This window comes from Pituophis catenifer, unplaced genomic scaffold (assembly GCF_029215685.1).
Source record: "Pituophis catenifer annectens isolate HBS135680 unplaced genomic scaffold, rPitCat1.0.hap2 SCAF_1, whole genome shotgun sequence".
NCBI classification, from domain to species: Eukaryota; Metazoa; Chordata; class Lepidosauria; order Squamata; family Colubridae; genus Pituophis; species Pituophis catenifer.
Genome location: NW_027256881.1, coordinates 344,244,324 through 344,270,851, shown reverse-complemented (window position 1 = coordinate 344,270,851; position 26,528 = coordinate 344,244,324). Strand labels below are relative to the sequence as shown.

At 45.9% G+C, this 26,528-nt stretch overlaps 1 protein-coding gene across 3 annotated transcripts in view; it reads left to right on the top strand.

Moving 5' to 3' along the window:
• STAP2 (signal transducing adaptor family member 2) overlaps positions 1–24,688 on the top strand; it is a 31,435-nt gene extending 6,747 nt beyond the window's left edge. Inside the window, exons 4-13 of one of the 3 annotated variants that reach the window (XM_070944588.1) lie at positions 352–408; positions 1,337–1,464; positions 9,485–9,616; positions 10,344–10,413; positions 12,020–12,122; positions 13,346–13,423; positions 15,743–15,916; positions 18,648–18,749; positions 20,389–20,475; positions 21,940–24,688. In XM_070944588.1, coding sequence (XP_070800689.1) covers positions 352–408; positions 1,337–1,464; positions 9,485–9,616; positions 10,344–10,413; positions 12,020–12,122; positions 13,346–13,423; positions 15,743–15,916; positions 18,648–18,749; positions 20,389–20,475; positions 21,940–21,998 — 990 coding nt within the window. In that variant the 3' untranslated portion in view covers positions 21,999–24,688. Of the gene's footprint in view, positions 1–351; positions 409–1,336; positions 1,465–9,484; positions 9,617–10,343; positions 10,414–12,019; positions 12,123–13,345; positions 13,430–15,742; positions 15,917–18,647; positions 18,750–20,388; positions 20,476–21,939 lie in introns of all 3 variants that reach the window. The other 2 variants (XM_070944580.1, XM_070944594.1) reach the window with 2 other exon arrangements.
• The last annotated feature ends 1,840 nt before the right edge of the window (positions 24,689–26,528 follow it).

The window sequence follows — 26,528 nt, the reverse complement described above, 5'->3', positions numbered from 1 at the left end:
CCAACCCTTGGACTCTATGATTTCATGACCTCTGATGCAACCTCCATAACTGTGATTCCATGACCTCCAAGGTCCCTTCCAACCCTTGGACTCTATGATTTCATGACCTCAGTTGCAACCTCCATAACTGTGATTCCATGACCTCCAAGGTCCCTTCCAACCCTTGGACTCTATGATTTCATGAGCTCTGTTGCAACCTCCATAACTGTGATTCCATGATCTCCCTTCCAACCCTGTGACTCTGTGATTCCAGGACCTCCAAGGTCCTTTCGAACCCTGTGACTCTATGATCCCACAATTCCAATTCTGACATCATGCGTACCTTACATGGGCTTTGTATTCCCTTTACAGATGGAGAGCCTGGAACAGCAGGAAATGTGGAAAGGTTTTATACTCACCATGGTGGAGGTAGGGGGGGTCATTTATTCTCTGCCAGCCTTCTTAAGCAAGAAATCATTTTCTGGAAGGTCTTGTACTTATTTATTTTAAATTCAGACAAGAGTAGCAGGGTGTCAATACTTAAAATGGAGTGACTCGTATTTATGACGGTTGCAGTGTCCCAAGGTCACGTGATCCCCTTTTTGCGACCTTCTGACAAGCAAAGTCAATGAGGGGAAGCCAGATTCACTTAGCGACCGCCTCGTTCACTTAACAACGGCAGCAATTCGCATAACAACGGTGGTAAGACAGGTTGTAAATGGGAGCAAAGCTCCTTTTTAACAACTGTCGGGCTTAGCTACAGAAATGTTGGGCTCAGTCGTGGTCGTAAGTCGAGGACGACCTGTAATTATGTGATTTTTTTTTCCATCCAAATTAAATAGCCCTGGAACAAACGTTAAGGTGATTTGCGCAGGCAGTCCTCGACTTACAGCAGGTCATTTAGTGACCATTCAAAGTTACAACGGCACTGAAAAAAAGTGAATGACAACCGGTACCTTCTATATAGGTAGGACCGTTTTTCACACTTACGACCTTTCTGGCATCTCCATGACCCACATTCAGACGCTTGGCCACCGACTCATACTTACGACCGTTGCTGTGTTTCCGAGGTCATGCGATCCCCACTGACCAGCAATGGGGTCAGTCAATGGGGAAGCCAGATTCATTTAACAACCACCTGACTAACTTAATCAAACGGCGGCGATTCACTTAACGACCTGCGGCAAGAAAAGTGGTAAAACGGGGCAAAACTCACTTCACAAATGTCTCGCTCAGCGATAGAAATTTTGGCCTCAATTTTGGGCATCGTAAGCCGAGGACGACCTCTGAATGTTTTTAAAAACGTAGATTTTTTTTATGTTGGGCACCAGCTCAGCCTGTCTTCTGTGATCCTTAGATGAAGATCCCGGAATCCGTGTCGTTGTTGCCGGGACACCTGTACAGGTTGTCTGAAGCCTTGGAGAAGGAGCAAGAGAGGCGATCCAACCTCAGCGTGACCCTCAAAAGGGAAGAGAAACTGCCCAAGTGAGTAAGTTGTGAGCTGCTGGCGGCGTTTGTTCACACAAACTTCTGATGAAGATCGGGAGATGCCTTCTTCGTGCGTTTCTTTCAAAACCCGCGAATTGCATTACTGTCACATCAAGCCAGTTTGGTGTAGTGGTGAAAGGGCCAGTCTAGAAACCAGGAGACAGTGAGTTCTAGTCCCGCCTTAGCTGTGAAAGCCGGCTGGGTGACTTTGGGCCAATCACCAGGAGACAGTGAGTTCTAGTCCCGCCTTAGGCATGAAAGCCGGCTGGGTGACTTTCGGCCAGTCACTAGGAGAATGAGAGTTCTAGTTTCACCTTAGGCATGAAAGCTGCTGGATGACATTGAACCAGTCACCAGGAGACGGTGAGTTTTAGTTCTGCCTTAGGCAGGCTGAATGACTTTGGGCCAATCACCAGGAGACTGGGAGTTCTAGTTCCACCTTAGGCATGAAAACTGGTGGGGGATATTGAACCAGTCACCAGGAGACGGTGAGTTCTAGTTCTGCCTTAGGCAGGCTGAATGACTTTGGGCCAATCACCAGGATGTTGTAGACAAAATAACGGACTAGGCCAAGCTCTCCAATGCAGGAAAAAGTTTATTGTGCACGGTTCAAACAGTCCAAAGACAAGAAAAGGGTCTGAACGCTGATGGCTTCTTCTGGCCATGTATTTATACAGTTTAAAGGCAAAAGTATTACAGAGAGTGATGCATTTTACACGTAGAAGCTACCCTTTAATCTATCTCTAGGAAAGACATAACAGCCCCGTTCCCACAGGCTCAGGTTTTCAGCTCCGGAGCTCAAGACATAATAAAAAAGGAGATAAGGGGCTAGGAGATGCCACAAGGGCAATAAGGAAGCCGCACCCCTTATCCAGGGATATGCATGACATTTGGGATGCAATAAACATTAAACAACAGGATGTATCTGTTTAGGGTCAGTTTGCCCTTTTACAATTCTGTACCTACGTCAAATACCGTTTGTCATCTCAGCACCTTGGCACGGAAGAGGCACTTCTGTCTTGACCAAAGATTTGGACTTCTAATATTTGAGTTTTGTCCCAATATCGAATCTTAGCCTGGCTCATACCCCCCTTTGTGACTCATCTGAGATAACCAGACGAGTCACACCTCTAAGTCCTCTTCCTGCTGGAGCCTTCTATAATCCCACATAGCCATCACCTGAGCAGTAGTCTTACGTTCCACCAGCAAGGATAGACTTTTAGAGATAGTTTTAACAAACAGAGGTAAAATACATGGGAGAAAAATACACCCTGCAGCTACTAACCCCACCAGGCCAAAAATAGCCTGCAGGCCAGGTAACTTTGGCCACCATCCTGAAAACATGTCCTGTAAATTAAGACCTTTCCAAGTCTGGACTGGCACATGAGCTATTTCAACCATTTTGTCTGTTATTTTCTTAATAACCTTTCCGCTTTCATCAACTTCTATACAACAGTTAGTCAAATTAAACTTTCCACATACCCCTCCTTCCTTGGCTAACAAATAGTCTAAGGCTAACGTATTCTGCATAAGATATGTCCTTGATTTGACACTCTCCCTAGCTAATTGAGTAAGACCTTTTACAGTTTCGTTGGTAATGATTTCAACCACCGCTTGCAGACGAATTAAACGGTTCAGAATGTATATAGGGGTCCGATAGCCATACATGCCATCTTCCGCCCATGTAGCTGGTCCATAAACCTCAATAATTCGCTCTGCAGGCCATTCTTCACTCCCCCAACTACGTTGGTTACCTCCAACCTTAACCTTTCCTATTGCCGATGTATCTACATGCCTTCTTTGTCTTAAGTTTCCCACCTCATCATACACCGGGACACCTAACACCTGTCGGGTTTTAAGGGGAAGCAAAAAGAATCCTGGTCCAATTATTCCCAGGACACAAGCTCCACACCAAGATTTTGGTAGAACCCCATATGCCATTTTACCACATATCCAGTATAGTCCATCAGGAGCCAGCCATTCAAGGGTCTGATTATCTGGATCCTTTAAAAAAAGATAGCCCGTTTACCTTAAACAGGGCCATTTCATCAGTTCCCTCCGTGGCATTACCTCCTGACCACCATACCTTACTTTCCCATTTTCCTGTACATATGAGGTTTCCTACCTGATGACAGCCTGCCACAATTTTTCTCTGGAAACAAACATTCCCTACCAAACTAGCAGTCAAAGTCCAGTCTCCATCCTTACCCTTATTATATGACAGATTACCCTTATAATCCATTTCTAAAACTTTGGAATAATTTAATTCCTGGGCTTCCCATGGCCATTTTTCTCCCATGTTAGTTCCTCCACATACAAAACAATTCGATATATTCAGAGTGTGGGCTATGTCTTCTGCCAATTTGACAAAGGTATTTGTTACATAGCTAGGGATTTCGGGTATATTCAGCTTTTCCCTTTTCAGATAATATTACAAGGGGACTTCAGGATTTATTACCAAATAATGTACTAGCACCTCCTCTATAATTTTCACGTCACACTCTACCTTACAGCTTATACATAAAACACAATCAATACAGTGAGTGCAACAACAACACTCACACCCACAATTACAAAACCAACACATTTAAAGAAAATTCTCTTTTCTGTTCTTTTGCATCAAAAGGTAGCTTCCAGGGTATCCTAAGCAGGGACTTCTTTCATCTATAAGAGGTTCACACTCCGCAGCCGGTTGGGAAATATTAGGGATCGGAACGACTGAGAAATCAAATGGGCCCTGGTTGTCCACAAAACCATTGCTTATATCTGTAAAACACAATAATCAATAAAGCTACTACCCCAATTACTCAAAGTGCCCACACCCAATTTTCCTCCCACATGAATCCACAATGATCTTCAATCTTTCGTCAGGATCCAAGTTCCGGACTAATTCAAGAGAGCAGGTGCTCCATCCTCTTTTTAGCTTACAGCGGGTTACATCAGCAGATATACATCAAGGTAACCTATATATAAAATACAAAAGCTTTCTTTAAGCACATTCAAATGTCAGTTTTGTTGGATGTTGTTTGTCCACGGACACTTTCCAGCCGGTGTCAGCTGCTGCCTTGACTCGTGTCCGATGAATCCATGATTTTGATTCTGCAATCTTAATAGCAAGTGGAGAAGTCATAATACCAATAAAAGATCCCTTCCATCTTCCATTTGGTCCCCAGGTTCAAATGAGTGACAATAAGTTCATGTACCATCCCCATATTCCAACCCCCCCCCTTTATGACCTAACTCAGGCCACCTAACATACATATTTACCTTAATTTACCATATTTACATGGTCGGGTGGAATAAACCTCCAATACCTGTAAACAATCATGCTCAGAAACAGACTCCGTAGGCAACAAAGTTGCTGGATTTAATCGGTTAGACACCACCAGACACACCTGTGGATTCTCACTCCTAATTACCTGATATTTTGTCAGCCTTTGCCCACTAATCCACAAATGTCCCTTAGTATCCAACACAGACTGCTCCTCATGAGGGGAGTGCATGAGTATAGGACAAGAAAAAGTAAGTTTATTACAATTCCGAATCAATTCTGCACTTGCAGCCAGCACCTTCAAACAGTGGGGCCAGCTTTTTGCCCCCCCATCCAATTACAGCAAAAGCTAGCTAGTCCTAAAAAGCTTCTCAGTTGTCTTTTTGTTCGGGGTTCTGCCAGCATTAGGACCGCCCTTTTCTGCTCTGGTCCTAAAGCTCGATGACCCTTATATTGTATCCCAAATATCTAACTTTCCTTTTCACCAATTGAGCTTTCTTTTTTGATACCCAATAACCACACTCTAGTGACAAATCTAACATCATCGTGCATTCATCTTAGTATTATCCCATCATAAATCCTCTGTCAGTCCTGTTGATCCAAACATCATCAACATATTACAGTATTGTGTCTCCTGGTTGTTGAGGCACATAATACTGTAAGTCTCTAGCTACCGCTATTCCAAACAATGTGGGGGAGGTCTTAAATCCCTGAGACAGCCGAATCCCAGTATATTGCATTTTCATTCCTGTATAAGGATTCTCCCACTCAACATGCAAACAGTGGCTGGCTTACGGGGTAAATGGGAATTGTAAAGAATGCATCCCTTAAATCAATAACAGAAAACCACTCAGCCCGGGGTGGAATTAAACTTAACAGGGTATATAGATTCAACACGGCCGGGTGTAAAGTTACCGTGCCCCGGGCTGTAAGACCCATCTAACTATTTAATTGGGATAATTGGAGTATTCCAGGAGGACTAAATAGGCACCAGAAACCCCGCTTCCAAATCTCTGAATGCTTTCATAAATAGCACAAATAACTTCCCAAGAAACGGGACGCTGCCTTATACTCACAGACTCCACTCCAGGTTTTAGTTCCACCCCCACTGGAGGGTGGCGAGCTGCAAAACCCGGCAGGTTATCCTCAGCGCACATCAAACAACCTCCAAATCTCCTCCGGAGAATGCCTTATGGTCATTCTCTAACTATCTTCATCAAAAGAAATTGTTGCCCCTAATTTGCTCAGCATATCCCTGCCTAACAATGGAATAGGGCACTCAGGAATGTACAAAAATTCATGCTGGATTTCAGCTTCTTTAAAATCACACATCTCTGATTTCAAGACCTGCCGCCCCATGGCTTGCCCTGATACCCCCTGGACCAGAATTTTATGGGATCCGGGGGGCTGCAATCTGCTTATTTACAACTAATCTTCCTGCTCCCATATTTACCAGAAACGTTCTGTACTGACCCCCTAGTTTCATTGTAACTAATGGCTCAGGCGGGGGTTCTTCCAAGCCTGGTCCCCCTCAATCTGACCAAGTCATGTCTGCCAATCCAATACTTTCTGCTCAAACCTCTCCTCTGTCCTCGCTCTCCCCTTCTCCCAGAGAGCTGCCCACACATCCCTGACCCAAAATCCGCTCTTCTCATCCCTCTACTTCTCACCATCTGTCTTGGGCATTCCTTTTCCCAAGTAATTCCTTTTCCCAAATAATTTTATTTCTATACCACCCTTCTCCCGAAGGACTCAGGGCGGTGTACAGCCTATTTTGTTAAAAAAACCAGACAAACACCAGAAAGGAGAAAAAAAGTTTTAAAAGCATCTCTTTTCCTCTTTCTCCCCTCCAGAGGAAGGGGGGGGGGAGAAAAAACCCCTTGCATCCCACTTCGCAGTGCCCCTGCCAACAAACCAGCCTCTTTATTCATCCGTGCCTCCTGCTCTTTCTTCTCCACCTACAGCCCCCACAGCCTCCAAATCATCATCATCATCATCCCCCTCTCCCTCACTCTGACTGCTACCTCTAGGCGAATGACTCCCCTTGACTTCACGCCAGGATCACTCATACGCCTCTGATTTCCTCCTCCGCTCCCTCCAGCAGCCCCCTTACTTTTCCTGCCTGCTCAGATACACATAACCCGACTGTTTCAGCCCTACATTGCAATAAATCCTCAGCTTTTTTCAACAGGGCTCTCACCCATTGATCAATATATTGAAATTGATCAGGATATTTATCCTGATTCACTACAATCACTCCCCACAACTTATCCACTGTTCCTTCCCTTAACCATCCCTGAGGAGGAGGGGGTCAGCCCATCTCCCTTTGTGGCCACACATGTTTACATAAGAATTTTAATTGATCCTTTGATCCTTTCGGATAGGAAGGGTTGCTAAAATACTTGTCAAAACCTTTTAACATGCATGCCAATGGAGTATTTGGCACGCTCTGAACCCCATCCCTTCTACCACACTGCCATCGACTCATAGCCCCGGAAACTCACGGCGACTAATGAGAAATGCGATGGCTTAACCACCCACACAACCTGACATGGACTTCATTAGGGTAGCCACCCCGAGTCCGAGGGAGTGATCAGGTCCCTCCGTCTGCCTTCAAATGAGGCAGGTACAATTCTTTTACAATATACTCACTTAAAACGCTCCCACTCCGTAGATTCCTGGCCAGGAATTTGTTCAGACCACCTTTCCTGCACCGCAGGGTTCTTGGACTCGATCAGAGCACCGTTGGGGCCATGGGGGTATCGCTGCTGTCTCCCGGAGACGTATCTCCGTGGCGCCTGGAGAATGTTCAGGAGCGACCTCCCGATGGTCCCAAGGGGTCGAAACGGTCCTCAGCGAAATATCGCCTTGCACCCAGTCCCGGCGGAGTCGCCAGCTGTTGTAGACAAAATAACGGACTAGGCCAAGCTCTCCAATGCAGGAAAAAGTTTATTGTGCACGGTTCAAACAGTCCAAAGACAAGAAAAGGGTCTGAACGCTGATGGCTTCTTCTGGCCATGTATTTATACAGTTTAAAGGCAAAAGTATTACAGAGAGTGATGCATTTTACACGTAGAAGCTACCCTTTAATCTATCTCTAGGAAAGACATAACAGCCCCGTTCCCACAGGCTCAGGTTTTCAGCTCCGGAGCTCAAGACATAATAAAAAAGGAGATAAGGGGCTAGGAGATGCCACAAGGGCAATAAGGAAGCCGCACCCCTTATCCAGGGATATGCATGACATTTGGGATGCAATAAACATTAAACAACAGGATGTATCTGTTTAGGGTCAGTTTGCCCTTTTACAATTCTGTACCTACGTCAAATACCGTTTGTCATCTCAGCACCTTGGCACGGAAGAGGCACTTCTGTCTTGACCAAAGATTTGGACTTCTAATATTTGAGTTTTGTCCCAATATCGAATCTTAGCCTGGCTCAAGGAGACTGGGAGTTCTAGTTCCACCTTAGGCATGAAAGCTGCTGGGTGACATTGAACCAGTCACCAGGAGACGGTGAGTTCTAGTTCTGCCTTCGGCATGAAAGCAGGCTGAATGACTTTGGGCCAATCACCAGGAGACTGGGAGTTCTAGTCCCGCCTTAAGCATGAAAGCCAGCTGGGTGACTTTGGGCCAATCACCAGGAGATGGTGAGTTCTAGTCCTGCCTTAGGTGTGAAAGCTGGCTGGGTGACTTTGGGCCAGTCACTAGGAGACTGAGAGTTCTAGTTTCACTTTAGGCATGAAAGCTGGTGGGTGACATTGAACCAGTCACCAGGAGACGGTGAGTTCTAGTTCTGTCTTCGGCATGAAAGATGGCTGGGTGACTTTGGGCAATCACTAGGAGACTGAGAGTTCTAGACCCGTCTTGGTGACTTTGAGCCAACCCACCTCAGGAGTGGGTTGTTGTTGTAGTAGGAAAAATAGGAGGAGGAAGTTGGGTACCTTGAGTTACTTATAAAATAATAAAGGCTGGATCAACATCCAATAAATAAATATAAGAAGGGGCAGATAGAGCAGCTATGGAACCAAGTGCTTTCTGTTGACCAAAAACCTTGCAGTGTCGCACACTCTTAAGGTTGGTTGGTTCTTCCTTCCTTCCTTCCTTCCTTCCTTCCTTCCTTCCTTCCTTCCTTCCTTCCTTCCTTCCTTCCTTCCTTCCTTCCTTCCTTCCTTCCTTCCTTTTTCTTTCTTTCTTTCTCTGTCTTTCTCTTTCTCTCTCTCTTTCTTTCTCCTTCCTTCTTTCCTTCCTTCCTCCATCCCTCCTTCTCTCTCTCTTCCTTGCTTCCTTCCTTCTTCCTCCCTATTTTTTATTTATTTTCCTTCGTCTTTCTTTCTTTTTTCTTTCTTTCTTTCTCTTTCTTTCTCCTTCCTTCTTTCCTTCCTCCCTCTACTTTCCTTCCTTCCTTCCCTCCTTCCCTCCCTCCCTCCCTCCCTCCCTCCTTCCTTCCTTCCTTCCTTTCTTTCTCTCTCTCTTTCTTTCTCCTTCCTTCCTTCCTTCCTCCCTCCCTCCTTCTCTCTCTCTTCCTTGCTTCCTTCCTTCTTCCTCCCTATTTTTTATTTATTTTCCTTCGTCTTTCTTTTTTCTTTCTCTTTCTTTCTCCTTCCTTCTTTCCTTCCTGCCTCTACTTTCCTTCCTTCCTTCCTTCCTTCCTTCCTTCCTTCCTTCCTTCCTTCCTTCCTTCCTTCCTTCCTTCCTTTCTTTCTTTCTTTTTTTCTTTCTTTCTTTCTTTCTTTCTTTCTTCTCCCAGCTGTTTCTTCCAGGTCTCCAGAATGGAAGCTGTGGCCCTTCTGGAGCAGAATGAAAATTACGGCAACATGTTGCTGCGTCCCGGACAGGATGGGAAGAGTTTCTCGTTGACCGTTCGGCAGAAGTTGCATGGGTGAGTTTTCTGTTTTTTTTTTTAATTTACACACACACACACAGAGTCCCAGCAATCCTAGGATCCCAGTTCACGAATAAAAATGCTCAGAACAATGAAACATTAAAATGCCCAAAATAAAGAATGTTCAGTCTTTCAAGATCTGGTTACCGGCAGTTCTCGACTTACGACTTACTTCCTGCCTTTCGGACATCTGTCTACAGAGAACAATGAGCTTAACCTACTACAGGTAGTCCTCAGCTTACAACAGTTTGTTTAGTGACCGTTTGAAGTTACAACGGCACTGAAACAAGTGACTTCCGACCGTTTTTCACACTTAACGACTGTTGTGGCAGCCCCATGGTCATGTGATTTGCCTTCAGAACGCTTGACATCTGACTCACATTTATGACGGTTGCAGTGTCCCGGGGTCACATGATCCCCCTTTTGCAACTTTCTGACAAGCAAAGTCCACGGGGAATCCGAATTCACTTAACAACGGTGTCACTAATGTCACAATTGCAGTGATTCACTTAACAAATGCATCAGGAAAAGTTGTAAAATGGGGCAAAACCCCCTTAACCAATTTCTCACTTAACAACATAAATGTTGGGCTCAGTGGCAGTCGTAAGTCGAGGACTACCTGTATTTTGCCTTCTGACCTTGGAAATGGCCTAAATGAAATTTACGCCCCAGGGTGAAATTTAAGAAGGGACAGAATTCGAATTCCGTTTTGTGTTCTTTGCAGAGCCGTGAGTGTCAAGCACTATAAAATCAACGTCGTCGGTGGGGAATACATCATCGTTATGGAAAAGCCGGTAAGGGGACCAGGAGGGTTACGGGGGGGTGGGGGGGTGATGGAAGGGTTTTTAGAAAAGAAAGGAGTGGAGAATAGAACTTGCTCAGATACCTTTTTCAAGTTATTTGTTTAAAATATACACTTTTTAAAATGGACAAGCTCCCCAGGTTACTAGATCTCATGCAAGTGGGGAAATATGTGAAAAGCTTGCATGTTCTCAGCTGAACTCTTGCAGCATATGGCAACCTCATGGTTATAGGTGGGTTTTTTCTTTCCTTCCTTCCTTCCTTCCTTCCTTCCTTCCTTCCTTCCTTCCTTCCTTCCTCTTCTCCTCCTTTATTTCCATCCTTCCTTCCTCCTTTGTATCCTTCCTTCCTCTTCTCCTTCCTTCCTTCCTTCCTCTCTATTTCCATCTTTCCTTCCTTTCTTCCTCACCTACCTCTCCTTCCCCTTCCTTCTTCCCTCCTTTCTTCCCTCCCTCCCTCCCTTCTTTCTTTCCTTCCTTCCTTCCCTATTTCCTTCCTTCCTCCTCCTTCCCCTTCCTTTCCTCCCATCTTCCCTCCCTCCCTCCCTCCCTCCTTTTCTTCCTTCCTTCCTCCCTTCCTTCTCTATTTCCTTCCTTACTTCTTCCCTTACTTCTCCTTCTCCTTCCTTCCTTTCTTCTTTCCTCTCTCCCTCCTTCCTTCCTCCCTTCTTCCCTTCCTTCCTTCTCTATTTCCTCCCTCCCTCCCTTCCTTCTTTATTTCCTTCCTTTCTTCCTCCCCTACTTCTGCTTCCCCTTCCTTCTATCCTCCCTTCTTTCCTCCCTCCCTCCTTTTCTTCCTTTCTTTCTCCCTTCCTTCTCTATTTCCTTCTCTCCTTCTTTCCTTCCTTCTCCTTCTCCTTCCTTCCTTCCTCCCTCCCTTCTCTATTTCCACCCTCCCTCCCTGCCTTCTCTATTTCCTTCCTTTCTTCCTCCCCTACTTCTGCTTCCCTTCCTTCTATCCTCCCTTCCTTCCTTCCTCCCTCCCTCCCTCCTTTTCTTCCTTCCTCCTTCCCTCCCTGCCTTCTCTATTTCCTTCCTTTCTTCCTCCCCTACTTCTGCTTCCCCTTCCTTCTATCCTCCCTTTCTTCCTCCCTCCCTCCTTTTCTTCCTTTCTTTCTCCCTTCCTTCTCTATTTCCTTCTCTCCTTCTTCCCTTCCTTCTCCTTCTCCTTCCTTCCTTCCTCCCTCCCTCCCTTCCTCCCTCCCTCCCTTCCTTCTCTATTTCCTTCCCTCCTTCTTCCCTTCCTTCTCCTTCTCCCTCCTTCCTTCCTTCCTCCCTCCCTCCCTCCCTTCTCTATTTCCTCCCTCCCTTCTCTATTTCCTTCCTTTCTTTCTCCCCTACTTCTGCTTCCCCTTCCTTCTATCCTCCCTTCCTCCCTCCCTCCTTTTCTTCCTTCCTCCCTCCCTCCCTTCTCTATTTCCTTCCTTCCTTCCTTCTCCCATCCCCAGCCATCTGAACTCCAACACAAGGCGGGAGTAACTCAAAACAGCTGAGAGTTTTCAAATGTCTTGAAATTCCGCTGTCATGTTTTGAGTTTTTTCAGCTGACTCCAGGAAAGCTTTGGCCCCTTCTCCATTCCCACGCTTTTCTCCCCTCTCAGAATTACTGCTCCTCCCTCATGGCCGTGCTTGACTTCTTCATCACCAAGACGAAGGGCATCCTCGTGCCACTCAGCGTGGAGAAGAGCTACGCCATGGCGCTGGGTAAGCCTCCCCCATATATCTAGAATTGTTTGGGGCGCTGGAGAGCAAAGGGGAGAAATAGCAGGCAATCCTCGACTTACGACCACAACGGAGCCCCAAATTTCTGTTGCTAAGCAAGACAGTTCAGTGAATCACTGCCGTTGTTAAGTTAGTCATTTGGTTGTTAAGTGAATCCAGATTCCCTATTGGACTTGTCAGACGGTCGTAAAAGAGCCTGTTAGTACAGTGGACTAAAAGCATTGTGATTAACACCAGCTGCCTGCAATTACTGTAAGTTCAAATCTCATCAGGCTCAAGGTTGACTCAGCCTTCCATCCTTTCTAAGGTAGGTGAAATGAGGACCCAGATTGTGGGGGGCAATAAGCTGACTTTGTATAAATATACAAAAGTATGAAGGCTATTGCTTAACGCATTGTAAGCCGCCCTGAGTCTCCGGAGAAGGGCGGCATATAAATCAAAGCAAAAAAAAAAAGGGGGGGATCATGTGACCCTGGGGACACTACGACAATAATAATAATAATAATAATAATAATAATAATAATAATAATAATAATAATAATAATAATAATAATAATAATAATTTTATTTCTATACCGCCCTTCTCCCGAAGGACTCAGGGCGGTGTACAGCCAATTTAAAAACACAAGACACAACAATAATTAAAAATTAAAATAATTAAATAGATTTGGCCGATTTAAAACCCCAAAAATTTAAAAAACCCCAATTTAAAATTATTAAGTTGATAGCCCGGCCTGGCGGAACAACAGGATCTTCAATGCGCAACGAAACACCCGGAGGTCGGAGATCTTGCGTATTTCCGGGGGCAGTTCATTCCACAGGGCTGGGGCTCCCACAGAGAAGGCCCTCCCCCTGGGTGTCGCCAGCCGACATAACTTGGCCGATGGCACCCTGAGGAGACCCTCTCTGTGGGAGCGAACTGGTCGGTGGGAGGCTATTGGTGGCAGAAGACGGTCTCGGAGGTACCCGGGTCCTAAATACGAACCACTTGCCAATCTTCTGAATTTTGATCACGTGACCACGGGGATGCTACAAAGGTCGTAAGTGTGAAAAATGGCCCTAAGTCGCTTTTTTTTCCAGTGCCGCTGTAACTTGGAAGGGTCACTAAACGAACGGTTGTAAGTCGAGGACTACCTGTAAGTCAAAATGTGATCAGAAGTCAGAAGCACCTCCCCATTTTCTACCGGGACTTCTTTCCTTTGCAGAGGTCATGGAGACGGATCAGGAAAGCGAGCAGAGCATGTCGGAGTCCCCCTTGGAGCCTGAAGACCCCCAACCACCTGGTAAAGGTACCTTGATGCTAATTCCGTGGCTGAATTCGCACCTGGATCATGGAAGAATCTGTTTTACTTCCTGCTTCAAATTGGCCCATGAATGCTATGACGCTTCCACAAAATTTTCTTTGCCAAGAGATAGTTAGAACGGAATGGAATGGAATGGAATGGAATGGAATGGAATGGAATAGAATAGAATAGAATAGAATAGAATAGAATAGAATAGAATAGAATAGAATAGAATAGAATAGAATAGAATAGAATAGAATAGAATAGAATAGAAAATATGGAATGGAATGGAATGGGGGGGGCAGAGAGAGGACCCCACAACAGTGGGGCTAGCTAGTCACTTGAAACCCCTCCCCCCACTTGTAATAATTCAACACTAAATGGCTATTTGGGGATTTCCTTCCTCCACCTTCGGGTGTTTTAATTATCATTATATAATATAATCTTGAAATGCTTATCCCTAATTTTATTTTTCAGTTTCTCAGGTTAGGATTTAGACGTTGTTTTCTTTATCGGTTGTGTTATATTGTACCCTGCCCTGTCGCGTTTTTTGAGGGAGATGGCTGCTTTAGAAATATGAAATATACATAGGCAATAGCACTTAGACTTATATACTGCTTCACGGTGCTTTACAGCCCCCTCTAAGCAGTTTACAGAGTCAGCCTTTTGGCCCCCAACAATCTGGGACCTCATTTTACCCACCTCTGAAGGATGGAAGGCTGAGTCCACCTTGAGGCAGTCAGGATCGAACTCCTGGCAATGGGCAGAGTTAGCCTGCAATACTGGATTCTCACCACTGCACCACCACATAGAGATTGATGATATAGATAGAAGATAGATAGATAGATAGATAGATAGATAGATAGATAGATAGATGATAGATAGATAGATAGATAGATAGATAGATAGATAGATAGATAGATAGATGATAGAGATAAAGTAAAGGTAAAGGTTCCCCTCGCACATATGTGCTAGTCGTTCCCAGCTCTAGGGGGCGGTGCTCATCTCCGTTTCAAAGCTGAAGAGCCAGCGCTGTCCGAAGACGTCTCTGTGGTCATGTGGCCGGCATGACTCAACGCCAAAGGCGCACGGAACGCTGTTCCCTTGCCACCAAAGGGGGTCCCTATTTTTCTACTTGCATTTTTTACCTGCTTTCGAACTGCTAGGTTGGCAGAAGCTGGGACAAGTCACGGGAGCTCACCCCATTACGCGGCACTAGGGATTCGAACCGCTGAACTGCCGACCTTTTGATCAACAAGCTCAGTGTCTTAGCCACTGAGCCACCGTGTCCCTTATGAAAGAGATAGATAGATAGATAGATAGATAGATAGATAGATAGATAGATAGATAGATAGATAGATGATAGATATGATTGATTGAGATAGCTGACAGATATGGTTGATAGATAGATAGATAGATAGATAGATATATTTGATAGAGTTTGATTGAGAGAGAGAGAGAGAATTAGATGGTAGATGATTTATGGATGGATAGATAGATGTAGGTTGATAGATTGATAAATTGATACATAGATGGAAGAGAGAGAGAGAGACAATTAACAGATGGTAGATAGATGATAGATGGATAGATGATAGATAAGTATAAGTAAGTATAATTTTATTTCTATACCGCCCTTCTCCCGAAGGACTCAGGGCGGTGTACAGCCTATTTAAAAAAACAATACAAACATCAATTAAAAATTTAAAATTATTAAATAAATTTGGCTCAATTTAAAACCCCAGAAATTTAAAATACCCCAATTTAAAATTATTATGTTGATAGCCCGGCCTGGCGGAATAGATAGATAGATAGATGATAGATAGATAGATAGATAGATAGATAGATAGATAGATAGATAAATGGCAGATAGATAGACAGACAGATAGACAGTTAATGGATCGATCAGCTTGGCTGGAATCTCCCCACTATAGGTTGTCCTCAATTTATGACCATAACTGAGTCCAACATTTCAAATGTCTCATTTGCCAAATGAGACAGCTGTGAAGTGAGTTTTGCCCCCTTTTACGACCTTTCTTGCCACAGTCCTTAATTGAATCATGGCAGTTGTTAAAAGCGATCCAGGCTTCCCTGTCAAATTTGCTGGTCAGAAGGTCGTAAAGAGGGAACTCCTGACCCCAGGAACCCTGCAACCGTCACAAATATGAACCAGTGGTCCAGTGCCCGAATTTTTGATCCCGTGACCCTGGGAATACTGCAGCGGTCTTAAGTGTGAAAAGCGCTTTTTTCAATGCCGCTCTCACTTCGGACGGTCACTGAACGAGTCGAGGATCACCTGTACGTCTCTCCATTTGCCTGCAGGCGAACTTGTGAAACAAAAGAGCGTCGAATCGCTGAATTCGAATTGGCCGTCCCAGCCTCCTCCTCTGCCACCGATCGTGCCCATCCCGCCTCCACGCTGGGCATCGGCCCCCCAACCCATTCATGTCTACGAGGAGGAAGACCCTCCGCAGAAGACGTACGTGAACAAAGAAGGTGAGTGGAGAACGGCGGATCACGCGAGTGATATTACAATCCCCAGCGGAACAACAACCCTGGCAGGTAGGCCAGGCTGGAAGTGAGAGCGATTTTAGAATGCAGGCATTTGGAACAGGGTTGAAATGCTCTGAAGTCTGCTACCGGTTCGCTTCGCATGTGTAGTGCGCACCAAACACATGCTTTATGCGCATGTGCACCACAAGCGCTATCACGCAGCCCTGAAAAAGGAGGAGTGTTGTGGCCCGTCAGCGGCCTGTGCAGATTGTAGCTGATTCAGACAACGAGGAGGCTGGTGGGGTGCTGTGTCAGCAGCCTGTGCAGCTGGCGCTCGAGTAGGACAGTGAGGAGGCTGGAGAAGATGTGGTGCCAGAGGCGGGGATTCAGCCAGGGCCTTCAGAACCTCCAGAAACTCCTCAAAGTGAAGAGGACGAAGAGGAGGAGCCTCTTCTCGATGCACGGGCGTGCAAAGCTGCCAAAAGGCAGGAGTGGCTCCTCAGGAGGAAGACTCCTCGAGAGTAAGGCTTGGGGCTAATTGGCCACTTCCTTAGCCTACTTAAGAAGGAACACCACTTGCAACAAGCTGTAGAGAACAACTTTAGTTCACTCTCCTTCGTGTCTGCAAAATCGCTTCTGGGCTTTCTGCCAACTTTAGTAAGACTGATTATCTTATCTTAGAATTCTGGTAGGCTGTTAAGACAGTTCATTAACAGCCTTTGAATGATAAAGACTAAGTTATTTGAGTAAAATAAGCTTTGTATAGAGTTTGTGTGTGCTGCGTTCTTTGGGGTCCGTAGCTGAGGCAGAACAAGGATTAAGAAGCCTTTTCTGAGTCTGCAAAGGTAAGTAGAACAGCGAGGGGGAAGGAACAGCTGTGCCGCACAATTTAGATTCGCTAATAACCAGGATTTCCTGCTTTCTAGCGAATATAAATCGCACGGCACAGCTAATCATCGGAAATACCGGATCGCCTAGACCAGTAGCCTTTTTTTTTTTACTTCAGATTCGCCCGAACTCGTAGCATTTATTACTACCGGTTCAGGCGAACCGGTCCGAACCAGTAGCATTTCATCCCTGGTGTGGAAAAAATCAAAATGGATGCCATAATTGTGAAATTTGGAATTTTTCAGCTTTTGGAAAATTTATGTTATTTTTTTTTTTAATTAACCTGTTTAATCGTTAAATTATTCTGATTTTTAGCGTTCATTTTATTGATTGTATCGTACGCCACCCAGAGCCCCGCTCTTGAGGGAGTGGGGCGGTTAAGAAATACAAAATATAAATATATAAATAGAGTTTGTCAAAGGCTGTTTCCTGTTCATATGGGCAACTCCAGGGGTCTGATTTTGGATTTCAAGGAGGCCTTGACTTACGACGGAATGTTTAGCGACATTCACAACTGGAACAGGGCCCTTAGGGCCCATAAAGCACTCCTGGCTGTCATAAAACAGGGTCTGATTTGGGATTCTAGGTAGTCCTCGACTTAAGTCTGTTCTTTTAATGACTATTTGCAATTGGAACAGGGGCTTTATAGCCAAACACTCCTGGCTATCATAAAACGGGGTCTGATTTGGGATTGCAGGTAGTCCTCGACTTACGAACGGTCATTTAAAGACTATTCACAACTGGAACAGGGTGCTTTATGGCCCTGTTTCTGGCTGTAATAAATAATCCCCTGGTCACATGACTGCATTTCAGATATTTGCCAACCTGTTTGCATTTACAACCAGTTGCCAAGTGCTTTGTGATGATGTGATCATCTTTTGTGATTTTTTTTCCCCCCGCTGGCTTCTCCAGAAAGTCATTGGGGAAGACGGCAGGGAAGGTTGCAAACAGAGGAGATGTTGGATTTGAGGTTTGTTCCTCCAGCGGAAATCTGGTAAAAAATGCTAGTTTTTAGGACTCATGACCCCAATTAAGGGTTGTTAAGTGAATCCCTGCAGTTGTTCAGCTAGTAACACGGTTGTTAAACGAATCTGGCTTCCCCATTGACTTCGAAGGGGATCACGCCAGGGGTGAAATGTAAAATTTGTTACTACCGGTTCTGTGGGCGTGGCTTGGTGTGGGGGGGTAATGTGACTGGGTGGGCGTGGCCAACTTTTTTTTTTTTTTTTACTTTTCAAAGCATTTTTTCTAATGCTTTGAAAAGCCTCTGCCGATCAGGCAACTCAGCTGGGATTGTCAGAGACTTTTCAAAGCATTTTTTTTTACCACCTCTTCGGCCAAGAGGTTGCAGAAAAAAATGCTTTGAAAAGCCTCTGACGATCCCAGGTGAGCCACGTGATCATCAGAGGCTTTTTTTTTTTTTTTTTTACTTTTAAAAGCATTTTTTCGTCGGAAGAGGTTGTAGAAAAAATGCTTTTAAAAGTAAAAAAAAAAAAAAAAGCCTCTGATGATCTTGTGGCTCAGCTGGGCATGGTTGGGGGAGGGGGGACACAGGGATTTTTGCTACCGGTTCTCCGAACCACCCGCCGCCATCACTACTGGATCACACGAACCCTGCACTCGGCGTCCGTCATAAATAGGAGTCAGTCACCCGTTTGGATCACATGAGTTCAGGGATGGTGTAACGGTCGTAAGTGTGAAAAACGGTCGTAAGTCCATTTTTTTCAGAGCCATTGCAACAAACTGTTGTAAACCGAGGACTATCTGGACTTTTTTTTTTTTTTTAAATGAAATTTTCTGCCGTGAGAACTGAGGTATATTTTCTCTATCTTTCCACCTGGTGCAGGTGCAGTGTGGGACGAACCCGGGGACCAGGAGGCGAGGTGGAAAGGGCCCCCACCACCTGTTCGTGTACCTCCCAAACCACCAAAAAGGCCACCGAAATCCGGTACGGTTTGGGAGACTTGGGTCCTCGTGTCAATTATTGTCATCCAGCGACAAAAGCAACAAGCTTTTGTCCAGATTTGTTCGGTAGACAGGACGATGCTCAGGGTAATATATCCAAAGAGCCTTGAGCTATGAACCCTGGTGTCTTTCTTTAAAAAAAAAAGAAAAAGGATTCTGGTCCTCATGATTCTGCCAATTTAAATAGGAGCATTGGATGTTATGTGCTAAGCAGGGGTGGGTTCCACTTACCTTTACTACCGGTTCACATCGCACCCAGGTGCTCTTCTGCACATGCCCAGAAGCTTCTGTGCATGCGCAGATCGCTTATGGTGACGTCCGGGTTAGTGGGCGGAGCCTCCCGCCGGTTTTACTACCGGTTCTTACGAACCGGTCTGAACCGGGGGCAACCCACCACTGGGGCTAAAGGCAGGTAATGGGACAGTGGGCAGGATCTTTTCTAAGGCTGAAGGAGGACTTAGGGCCTAGGGCCATGATGGCAAACCTATGGCACGCGTGCCACTGGTGGCATGCAGAGCCATATTGATGGGCACGCAAGCGTTGCCCGAGTTCAGCTCCAGCACACATGCACACGCTGACCAGCTGATTGTTGGCCCTTCTGGGCCCAACGGAAGTCGGCAAACGGGCTGTTTCCGGCCTCCGGAGGGCCTCCAGGGAGGCGGGGAAGGCTGTTTTTGCCCTCCCCAGGTTCCTAGAAAGCCTCTGGAGCCTGGGGAGGGCAAAAAACTGGCCTAACGGGCCCACCATGCCATCACATGCCAAAAGCAGGGGGAACATGTGAGGGGGGGGTGTCCACGCACGCATGAGTTTGTGGGGGGAGCAGGGCACATAGAATTATGGGTGTGGGCACTCCCCCAGCTTTTGGCACGCGATGGCAAAAAGGTTATCACTGGCCTAGGGCAAATCTCTCTTCCTGGTGTTACATGCAGTTGGAATTTGGGGATATCGTCTGTCCTTGACTTACAACAGTTCGTTTAGTGACCATTCAAAGTTACAGTTTAAGATAGGATAGGATAGGATAGTATCAGTGGTGAAATTCAGTCGGTTCTATCTGGCTCGGGCAAACTGGTAGCGCCGGTGGCAGGAGGCTCCGCCCACCCGCCCAGATGACATCACATCCTGTTTTCGACCCTCTGTGCATGTGTGGAGGAAGCCAGGGGTGGGTTCTACTTACCTTTACTACTGGTTTGTAACAGGGCCGTGGGTGTGGGCTCGCTTCGCTCACGTGCATGCACGCTCTTCTGAGTCAGGGTCGGTGGGCGGAGCCTCCCGCCCGTTTTACTACTGGTTCTATAGAACCCGTGCGAACCGGGGGCAACCCACCACTGGAGGAGGCGCGTGTGAGCATAGCGAGCGAGTAAGCAAGCGTGCTCACATTTGCAAACCGGTAACAAAGATAAGTGAATTTCACTTCACTCTTCTTTGTGGCAGCCCCAGAGATACTGGAAGACTGATATCCTGTCTCCCCTAGTCCTTCTTTTCATCAAACTAGACATACCCAATTCCTGCAACCGTTCTCTATAAATTTTAGCCTCCAGTCCCCTAATCCTCCTCGTTGCTCTTCTCTGCACTCTTCCCAGAGTCTCCACATCTCAACATACATTTTTTTAAATCTCTTAAAGGCAGCTTACTCGAGGGTAAATCTTCCCCCAGAAATGATGTACCCTCCACCAAAGAGAAGACTCCGTTATTCAGAAGCACCACTACTGGTAAGTTTAGTTTATTATTGTCCATAAATCCACTTACTGGATTCCATCAATATGTCATTAATCACAGGTAGTCCTCGATTTACGACCACAATTGAGCCCAAATTTTCTGTGGTCAAGTGAGACATTTGTTAAGTGATTAACGGGGTTGTTAAGTGAATCTGGCTCCCTGTTGACTTTGCTGGTCAGGAGTTCGCAAAAGGGGATCGCGTGACCTCAGGACGCTGCGCCCGTCATAATTACGAGTCAGTTGCCAAGCGTCTGAATTTTGATCGCATGGCCGTGGGAAACGCAGCAACAATTAAGAGCCTTGGTGGCGCAGCAGATTAAAGTACTGTTAAGTAACACCAGCTGCCTGCAATTACTGCGAGTTCAAATCTCACCAGGCTCAAGGTTGACTCAGCCTTCCATCCTTTCGAGGGAGGTAAAATGAGGACCCGGATTGTGGAGGCAATAAGCTGACTTTGTATAAAAAAGAACACCGCTTGGGGGGCCCGAAAGCCCTACTAAGCAGGTATATACAAAAGTATGAAGGCTATTGCTTAACGCATTGTAAGCCGCCCTGAGTCTCTGGAGAAGGGCGGCATATAAATCGAACCAATAAATAAATAAACAATCGTAAGCGTGAAAAAAACACTCATAAGTCGCTTTTTTTCGGTGACGTTGTAACTTTGAATGGTCACTAAACAGACGGTTGTATGTCGGAAACTATCTGCAGGCATTTTTTTTTTTTTACTGGCAAATTGCAGTCACGTGGCTTTGGAACGGTGCAACCTGTTAAAAGGTAAGCGAAGTTGTTCAATTTGTGGTCACGTGACTGCAGGAGGGGGGCGATGTGACCGTTTTACAGCAATCTGTCCAGCGTTACAGTATTGTAAAAACCCCTGTTCTGTGGCTGTCGTAATTTTGGACGGTTGTGCAGCTGGCACTTGAGTCGGACAGTGAGGAGGCTGGAGAAGATGTGATGCCAGAGGCAGGGACTCAGCCAGGGCCTTCAGAACCTCCAGAAGCTCCCTTAAGTGAAGAGGACGAAGAGGAGGAGCCTCTTCTCGATGCACGGGTGCACAGAGCTGCCAAAAGGCAGGAGTGGCTCCTCAGGAGGAGATCTCCTCGAGAGTAAGGCTTGGGGCTAATTGGCCACTCCCTTAGCCTATTTAAGGAGGAATGCCGACTGAGGCAATTTGCAGGGAACAACTTCGTTCACATACCTTCGTGTCTTGTCTTGCTTATCTTAGCAGCTTCCTGCAAATTGCTTCTGGGCATTCTGCCAACCACAGTAAGCTTTCAGTTATTATTCTTTGAATTCTTGGAGGCTATTAATGCAGTAAATTAACAGCCGTTGTTGTAAAAGACTGATTTATTTATTAAACTAAAGTTTGAACGGACTTTGTGTGTGCTGCGTTCTTTGGGTTCTGTAGCTGGGGCAGAACAGGCTGTGTGTTGCTGACATGTTATTTCTCTTTGCAGAGCTGACCGAGGAGCTGAAACGCAAACTTGAGGAACGAAGGGCCAAGATGGAGAATTAAAAGACGGCGGACATTTTGTTTAAAGAATCCATACGGTGACAAGGAAGAGACAAAACGACAGAACTCCCAACCAAATCTACCTCTGGATCCCTCTGGAATCTGCTCTCTTGGGCGAACCAGCGATCCTGTTTTGCGGGAAGATCAGATCGTTTAACGGACCGGATCAGAAAACCCACCCTTGATCTGGCTTTGAGACCCTCCTTCGTAGCCATTGGCTGGGCTGCTGTGATGTCACAGCCAGCGCTGATCCCACAGTTAAAAGTTAAGAGGGGATTTGAAGTGGATTTGAGGAGAATTCCTAAAAGTGGCATGAAGAAAGAACCGAACAGTCTCGGATCCAGGAAATAATTAACCAGTGGAACGACTTGCCACCAGAAGTTGTGGCTGCTCCATCATTGGAGGTTTTTAAGAAGAGACTGGAGAGCCATTTGTCTGAAATGGTATATCTCCTGCCTGAGCAGGGGGTTAGACTAGAAGATCTCCAAGTTCCCTTCCAACTCTGTTATTCTGTTAAGGCTAACCGGACTCTTTTTTTTTTTTTTTTAATTTGATTTATATGCTGCCCTTCTCCGGAGACTCAGGGCGGCTTACAATGCGCTAAGCAATAGCCTTCATCCTTTTTGTATATTTATACAAAGTCAGCTTATTGCTCCCACAACTGGGTCCTCAATTTACCTACCTTAGAAAGGATGGAAGGCTGAGTCAGCCTTGAGCCTGGCGAGATTCAAACCTGTAGTAATTGCAGGCAGCTGTTCTTAACAACAGGGTGCTTTAGACCACTGTACTACCAAGGCTCTTGAGAAGAGATCGGCAAAATCCAATCACAATTCTGATTCCAAAGTTTGAGGAAGTAGGAGGAAGTGGCACTAACAAATCAAGAGGACTAGAAGATCAAGGGGAATTTACAGGACCCTTGGAATATTCTTGGATGGATGAACTTCACATGATTCCTGCAAAACTAAGCCTTGGTCCACCCAACCACACTTGCAAATCCAGGGCAACGCAACAACACACTTTCGCTGCGTTTATAGGAAAAACAAATCTCACACGAAGCAGAGTTGTGTGACACGCCACAGGGAGAAAGTCAAGTGACACGGGTGAACGCCAATCGCTAGGCCGAAACGGAGAAGCAAAATGACCAATGTAGGATTAATTTACACCCCGCCAGCCATGATTTCAGCTAACTGGCTTCAAATGGTAGATTGCAAGCCTCTAAGACTCGGTTTATACTTCGAATATTGCATCTGGATTTGGTTGCAATGATGTAAAAAAGATTTTGAGATTCTAGAAAGATTGCAGAGAAGAGCAACAAAGAGGATTAGGGGACTGGAGGCTAAAACATGAAGAACGGTTGCAGGAAGTGGATGTTGTCCAGTCAAGTAAAACGAAGGACTAAGGGTGATATGATAGCAATATTCCAGTATTTGAGGAGCTGCCACAAAGAGGAGAGGGCCAATTTATTTTCCAAAACACCAAAAGACAGGACAAGAAACAATGGGTGGAAACTAATCAAGGAGAGAAGCAACCTCAAATTAAGGAGAAATGTCCTAACAGTGAGAACAATTAGTCACTGGAACAACTTGCCACTAGAAGTTGTGGGTGCTCCAACAATGGAGGTTTTTAAGAAGAGATTAGACATCCATTTGTCTGAAATGGCATCAGGTTTTCTGCTTGAGTAGAGGGTTGGACTAGACGACCTTCAAGGTCCCTTCCAATAACTCTTGTTATTCTGTAATTCTGTTATTCTATTCTCCAAAGCACCCGAAGGCAGGACAGGAAGCAATGGATGGAAACTCATCAAGGAGAGAAGCAACCTGGAACTAAGGAGAAATTTACTGACAATGAGAACAATTAATCAATGGAACTCCTTGCCACCAGAATTGGTGGGTGCTCCAACACCAGATGTTTTCGAGAAGAGACTGGACAGCTGTTTGACTGAAATGGTAGAGGGTCTCCTGCTTCAGCAGGGGGTTGGACTAGAAGACCTCCAAGGTCCCTTCCGTTATTCTGTTATTCTGGAAATGGGGTCCTTTGCCACCTGTTCTTCCAGCACAGGTTTACTCAGAAGTGTGCAAGAGAGCTAGCTGGGTTTTCCAGCTTTCTCTTGTCTTCTTCTTAACATCTGGAATTCAGTTAGTGGCCGGGAGATTGCAGGGTCCTGGTGGATTTATTTGAAATCAATCAAATCCAATTATTTGAACAGTGGGGAGGCTGCAACGGTCCTAAGTGTGAAAAACGGTTGTAAGTCTCTTTTTCCTGTGCCGTTGTAACTTCCAACGGTCACTAAACGGACTGTTGTAAATCGAGGACTACCTATATAAGGCCACATTCCTTAAGCCTTCATTGATCTAATAAATAAAGCCCCATTCATCTGAAAAGTAATTTTCCCCACCCTGTTAATCCTGAACTACCAGCCCTTCATGGCCAAATTCACAGACTATCCCATGTGGCTATTGTTTCCTGGAACACAATAAAAAGAAATATTTTCTGGTCTTCATCCTTGTCTGAATATGGGGCACACTCGGTGTGTGTGCATGGGGTAGTGGGTGTTCTGACATGCACAGAGCTAAACTGGTTTGTTTGCTGGTGCGATAATCATGTTTCAGGCAATGCTTTTCTATTTCCCCGTCATAAATTCAATTTTTAAAACTAGGGATGTCTTGCAATGCTGATTAGCGAAACAAAGCAGTTTAGGGAAAGAACCTCTTCTTTTGGGGAAAGAGAGGGAGGGAGGGATGGAGAGAGAGAGGGAGAGAAGGAAAGGGAGGGAGGGAGGGAGGAAGAAAGGAAGGGAAGGGAAGGAAAGAGAAAGGGAGGGAGGAGGGAGGGAAGGAGAGAAGGAAAGAAAGGAGAAGGAAAGGAAAGGAGACGGAAAGGGAGGGAGGGAAGGAGGAAGAAAAGGAGGGAAGGAGAGAAAGGGAGGGAGGAGGAAAGGAAGGGAGGAAGGGAGGACGAGAAGGGAAGGGAGGGAGGGTAGAAGGTGGAGGGAGGGAAGAAGAAAGGGAGGAAAGTGGAAGGATAGGTGGAGGGAGGGAAAGGGTGGGAGGAAGGAAGGAGAAAAAGAAGGAAGGATGGTAGGGGTAGGGAGAAAAAGAAAGGGAGAGGAAGGAAGAAACGAGGAAAGAAAAGGAGAAGATTAAGTGGAAGAAAAGAGGGAAGTGGGGCAGAGGAAGGAGAAAAGGAAAGAAAAAATTAAGAAAGGGAGGAGAGGAGAAAGAAGAAGGAAATGGAAAAAGAGGAAGAAAGGAAATGGGGAAAAGGAAGGAAATGATGAAAGAAGGAAGAGGGACAGAGTTTTTTCCCCTTCAGTTGCCATGGCAACATTGACATGACCACATACATGTCCAAAGGGGCCAAGCGTGCAGTGAACCCTACTTTAATAATTTTCATCGACCACCCTGAATTTTTAATCAACCGTGAACTCGGATGTAAGGCTTTCTAAACTAGGAGAGGCACAATATAGTCCCCTGTCTTGGAACCGCTCAATCTCTGAGACAAAATCAATATTTTTCACTCAGGGCATCCAAAGGAATCAATGAAAACTGAACAAGCAAAGTTGTTTTTATTATTTTGGCATTCACTGCCCGCTCTCAATTATAAATCTATTAGCTCCAGGGACAAAAAAACAGTGATGAAGTTATCAGGCTAGAAAGCGGGAGAACGTGAGTTCTAGGCCCGCCTTAGACATGAAATCCAGCTGGATGATGCTGCACCAATCACCAGCAGACAGTGAGCTCTAGTCCCGCCTTAAATATGAAAGCCGGCAGAGTGACTTTGGGCCAATCACCAGGAGACAGTGAGTTCTAGTCCTGCCTTAGGCATGAAAGATGGCTGGATGACTTTGGGCCAATCACCAGGAGATGGTGAGTTCTAGTCCTGCCTTAGGCATGAAAGATGGCTGGGTGACTTTGGGCCAATCACCAGGAGACAGTGAGTTCTAGTCCTGCCGTAGGCATGAAAGATGGCTGGGTGACTGGGCGAATCACCAGGAGATGGTGAGTTCTAGTCCCACTTTAGGCATGAAAGATGCTGGGTGACTTTGGGCCAATCACCAGGAGACAGCCCTAGTCCCGCCTTAGATATGAAAGCCAGCTGGGTGACTTTGGGCCAATCACCAGGAGACAGTGAGTTCTAGTCCTGCCATAGGCATGAAAGATGGCTGGGTGACTGGGCGAATCACCGGGAGATGGTGAGTTCTAGTCCCACCTTAGGCATGAAAGCCAGCTGGATGACTTTGGGCCAATCACCAGGAGACAGTGAGTTCTAGTCCTGCCATAGGCATGAAAGATGGCTGGGTGACTGGGCGAATCACCAGGAGACGGTGAGTTCTAGTCCCACTTTAGGCATGAAAGCCGGCTAGGTGACTTTGGGCCAATCACCGGGAGATCGTGAGTTGTAGTCCCGCCTTAGGCATGAAAGATGGCTGGGTGACTTTGGGCCAATCACCGGGAGATGGTGAGTTCTAGTCCCGCCTTAGGCATGAAAGATAGCTGGGTGACTTTGGGCCAATCACCGGGAGATGGAGAGTTC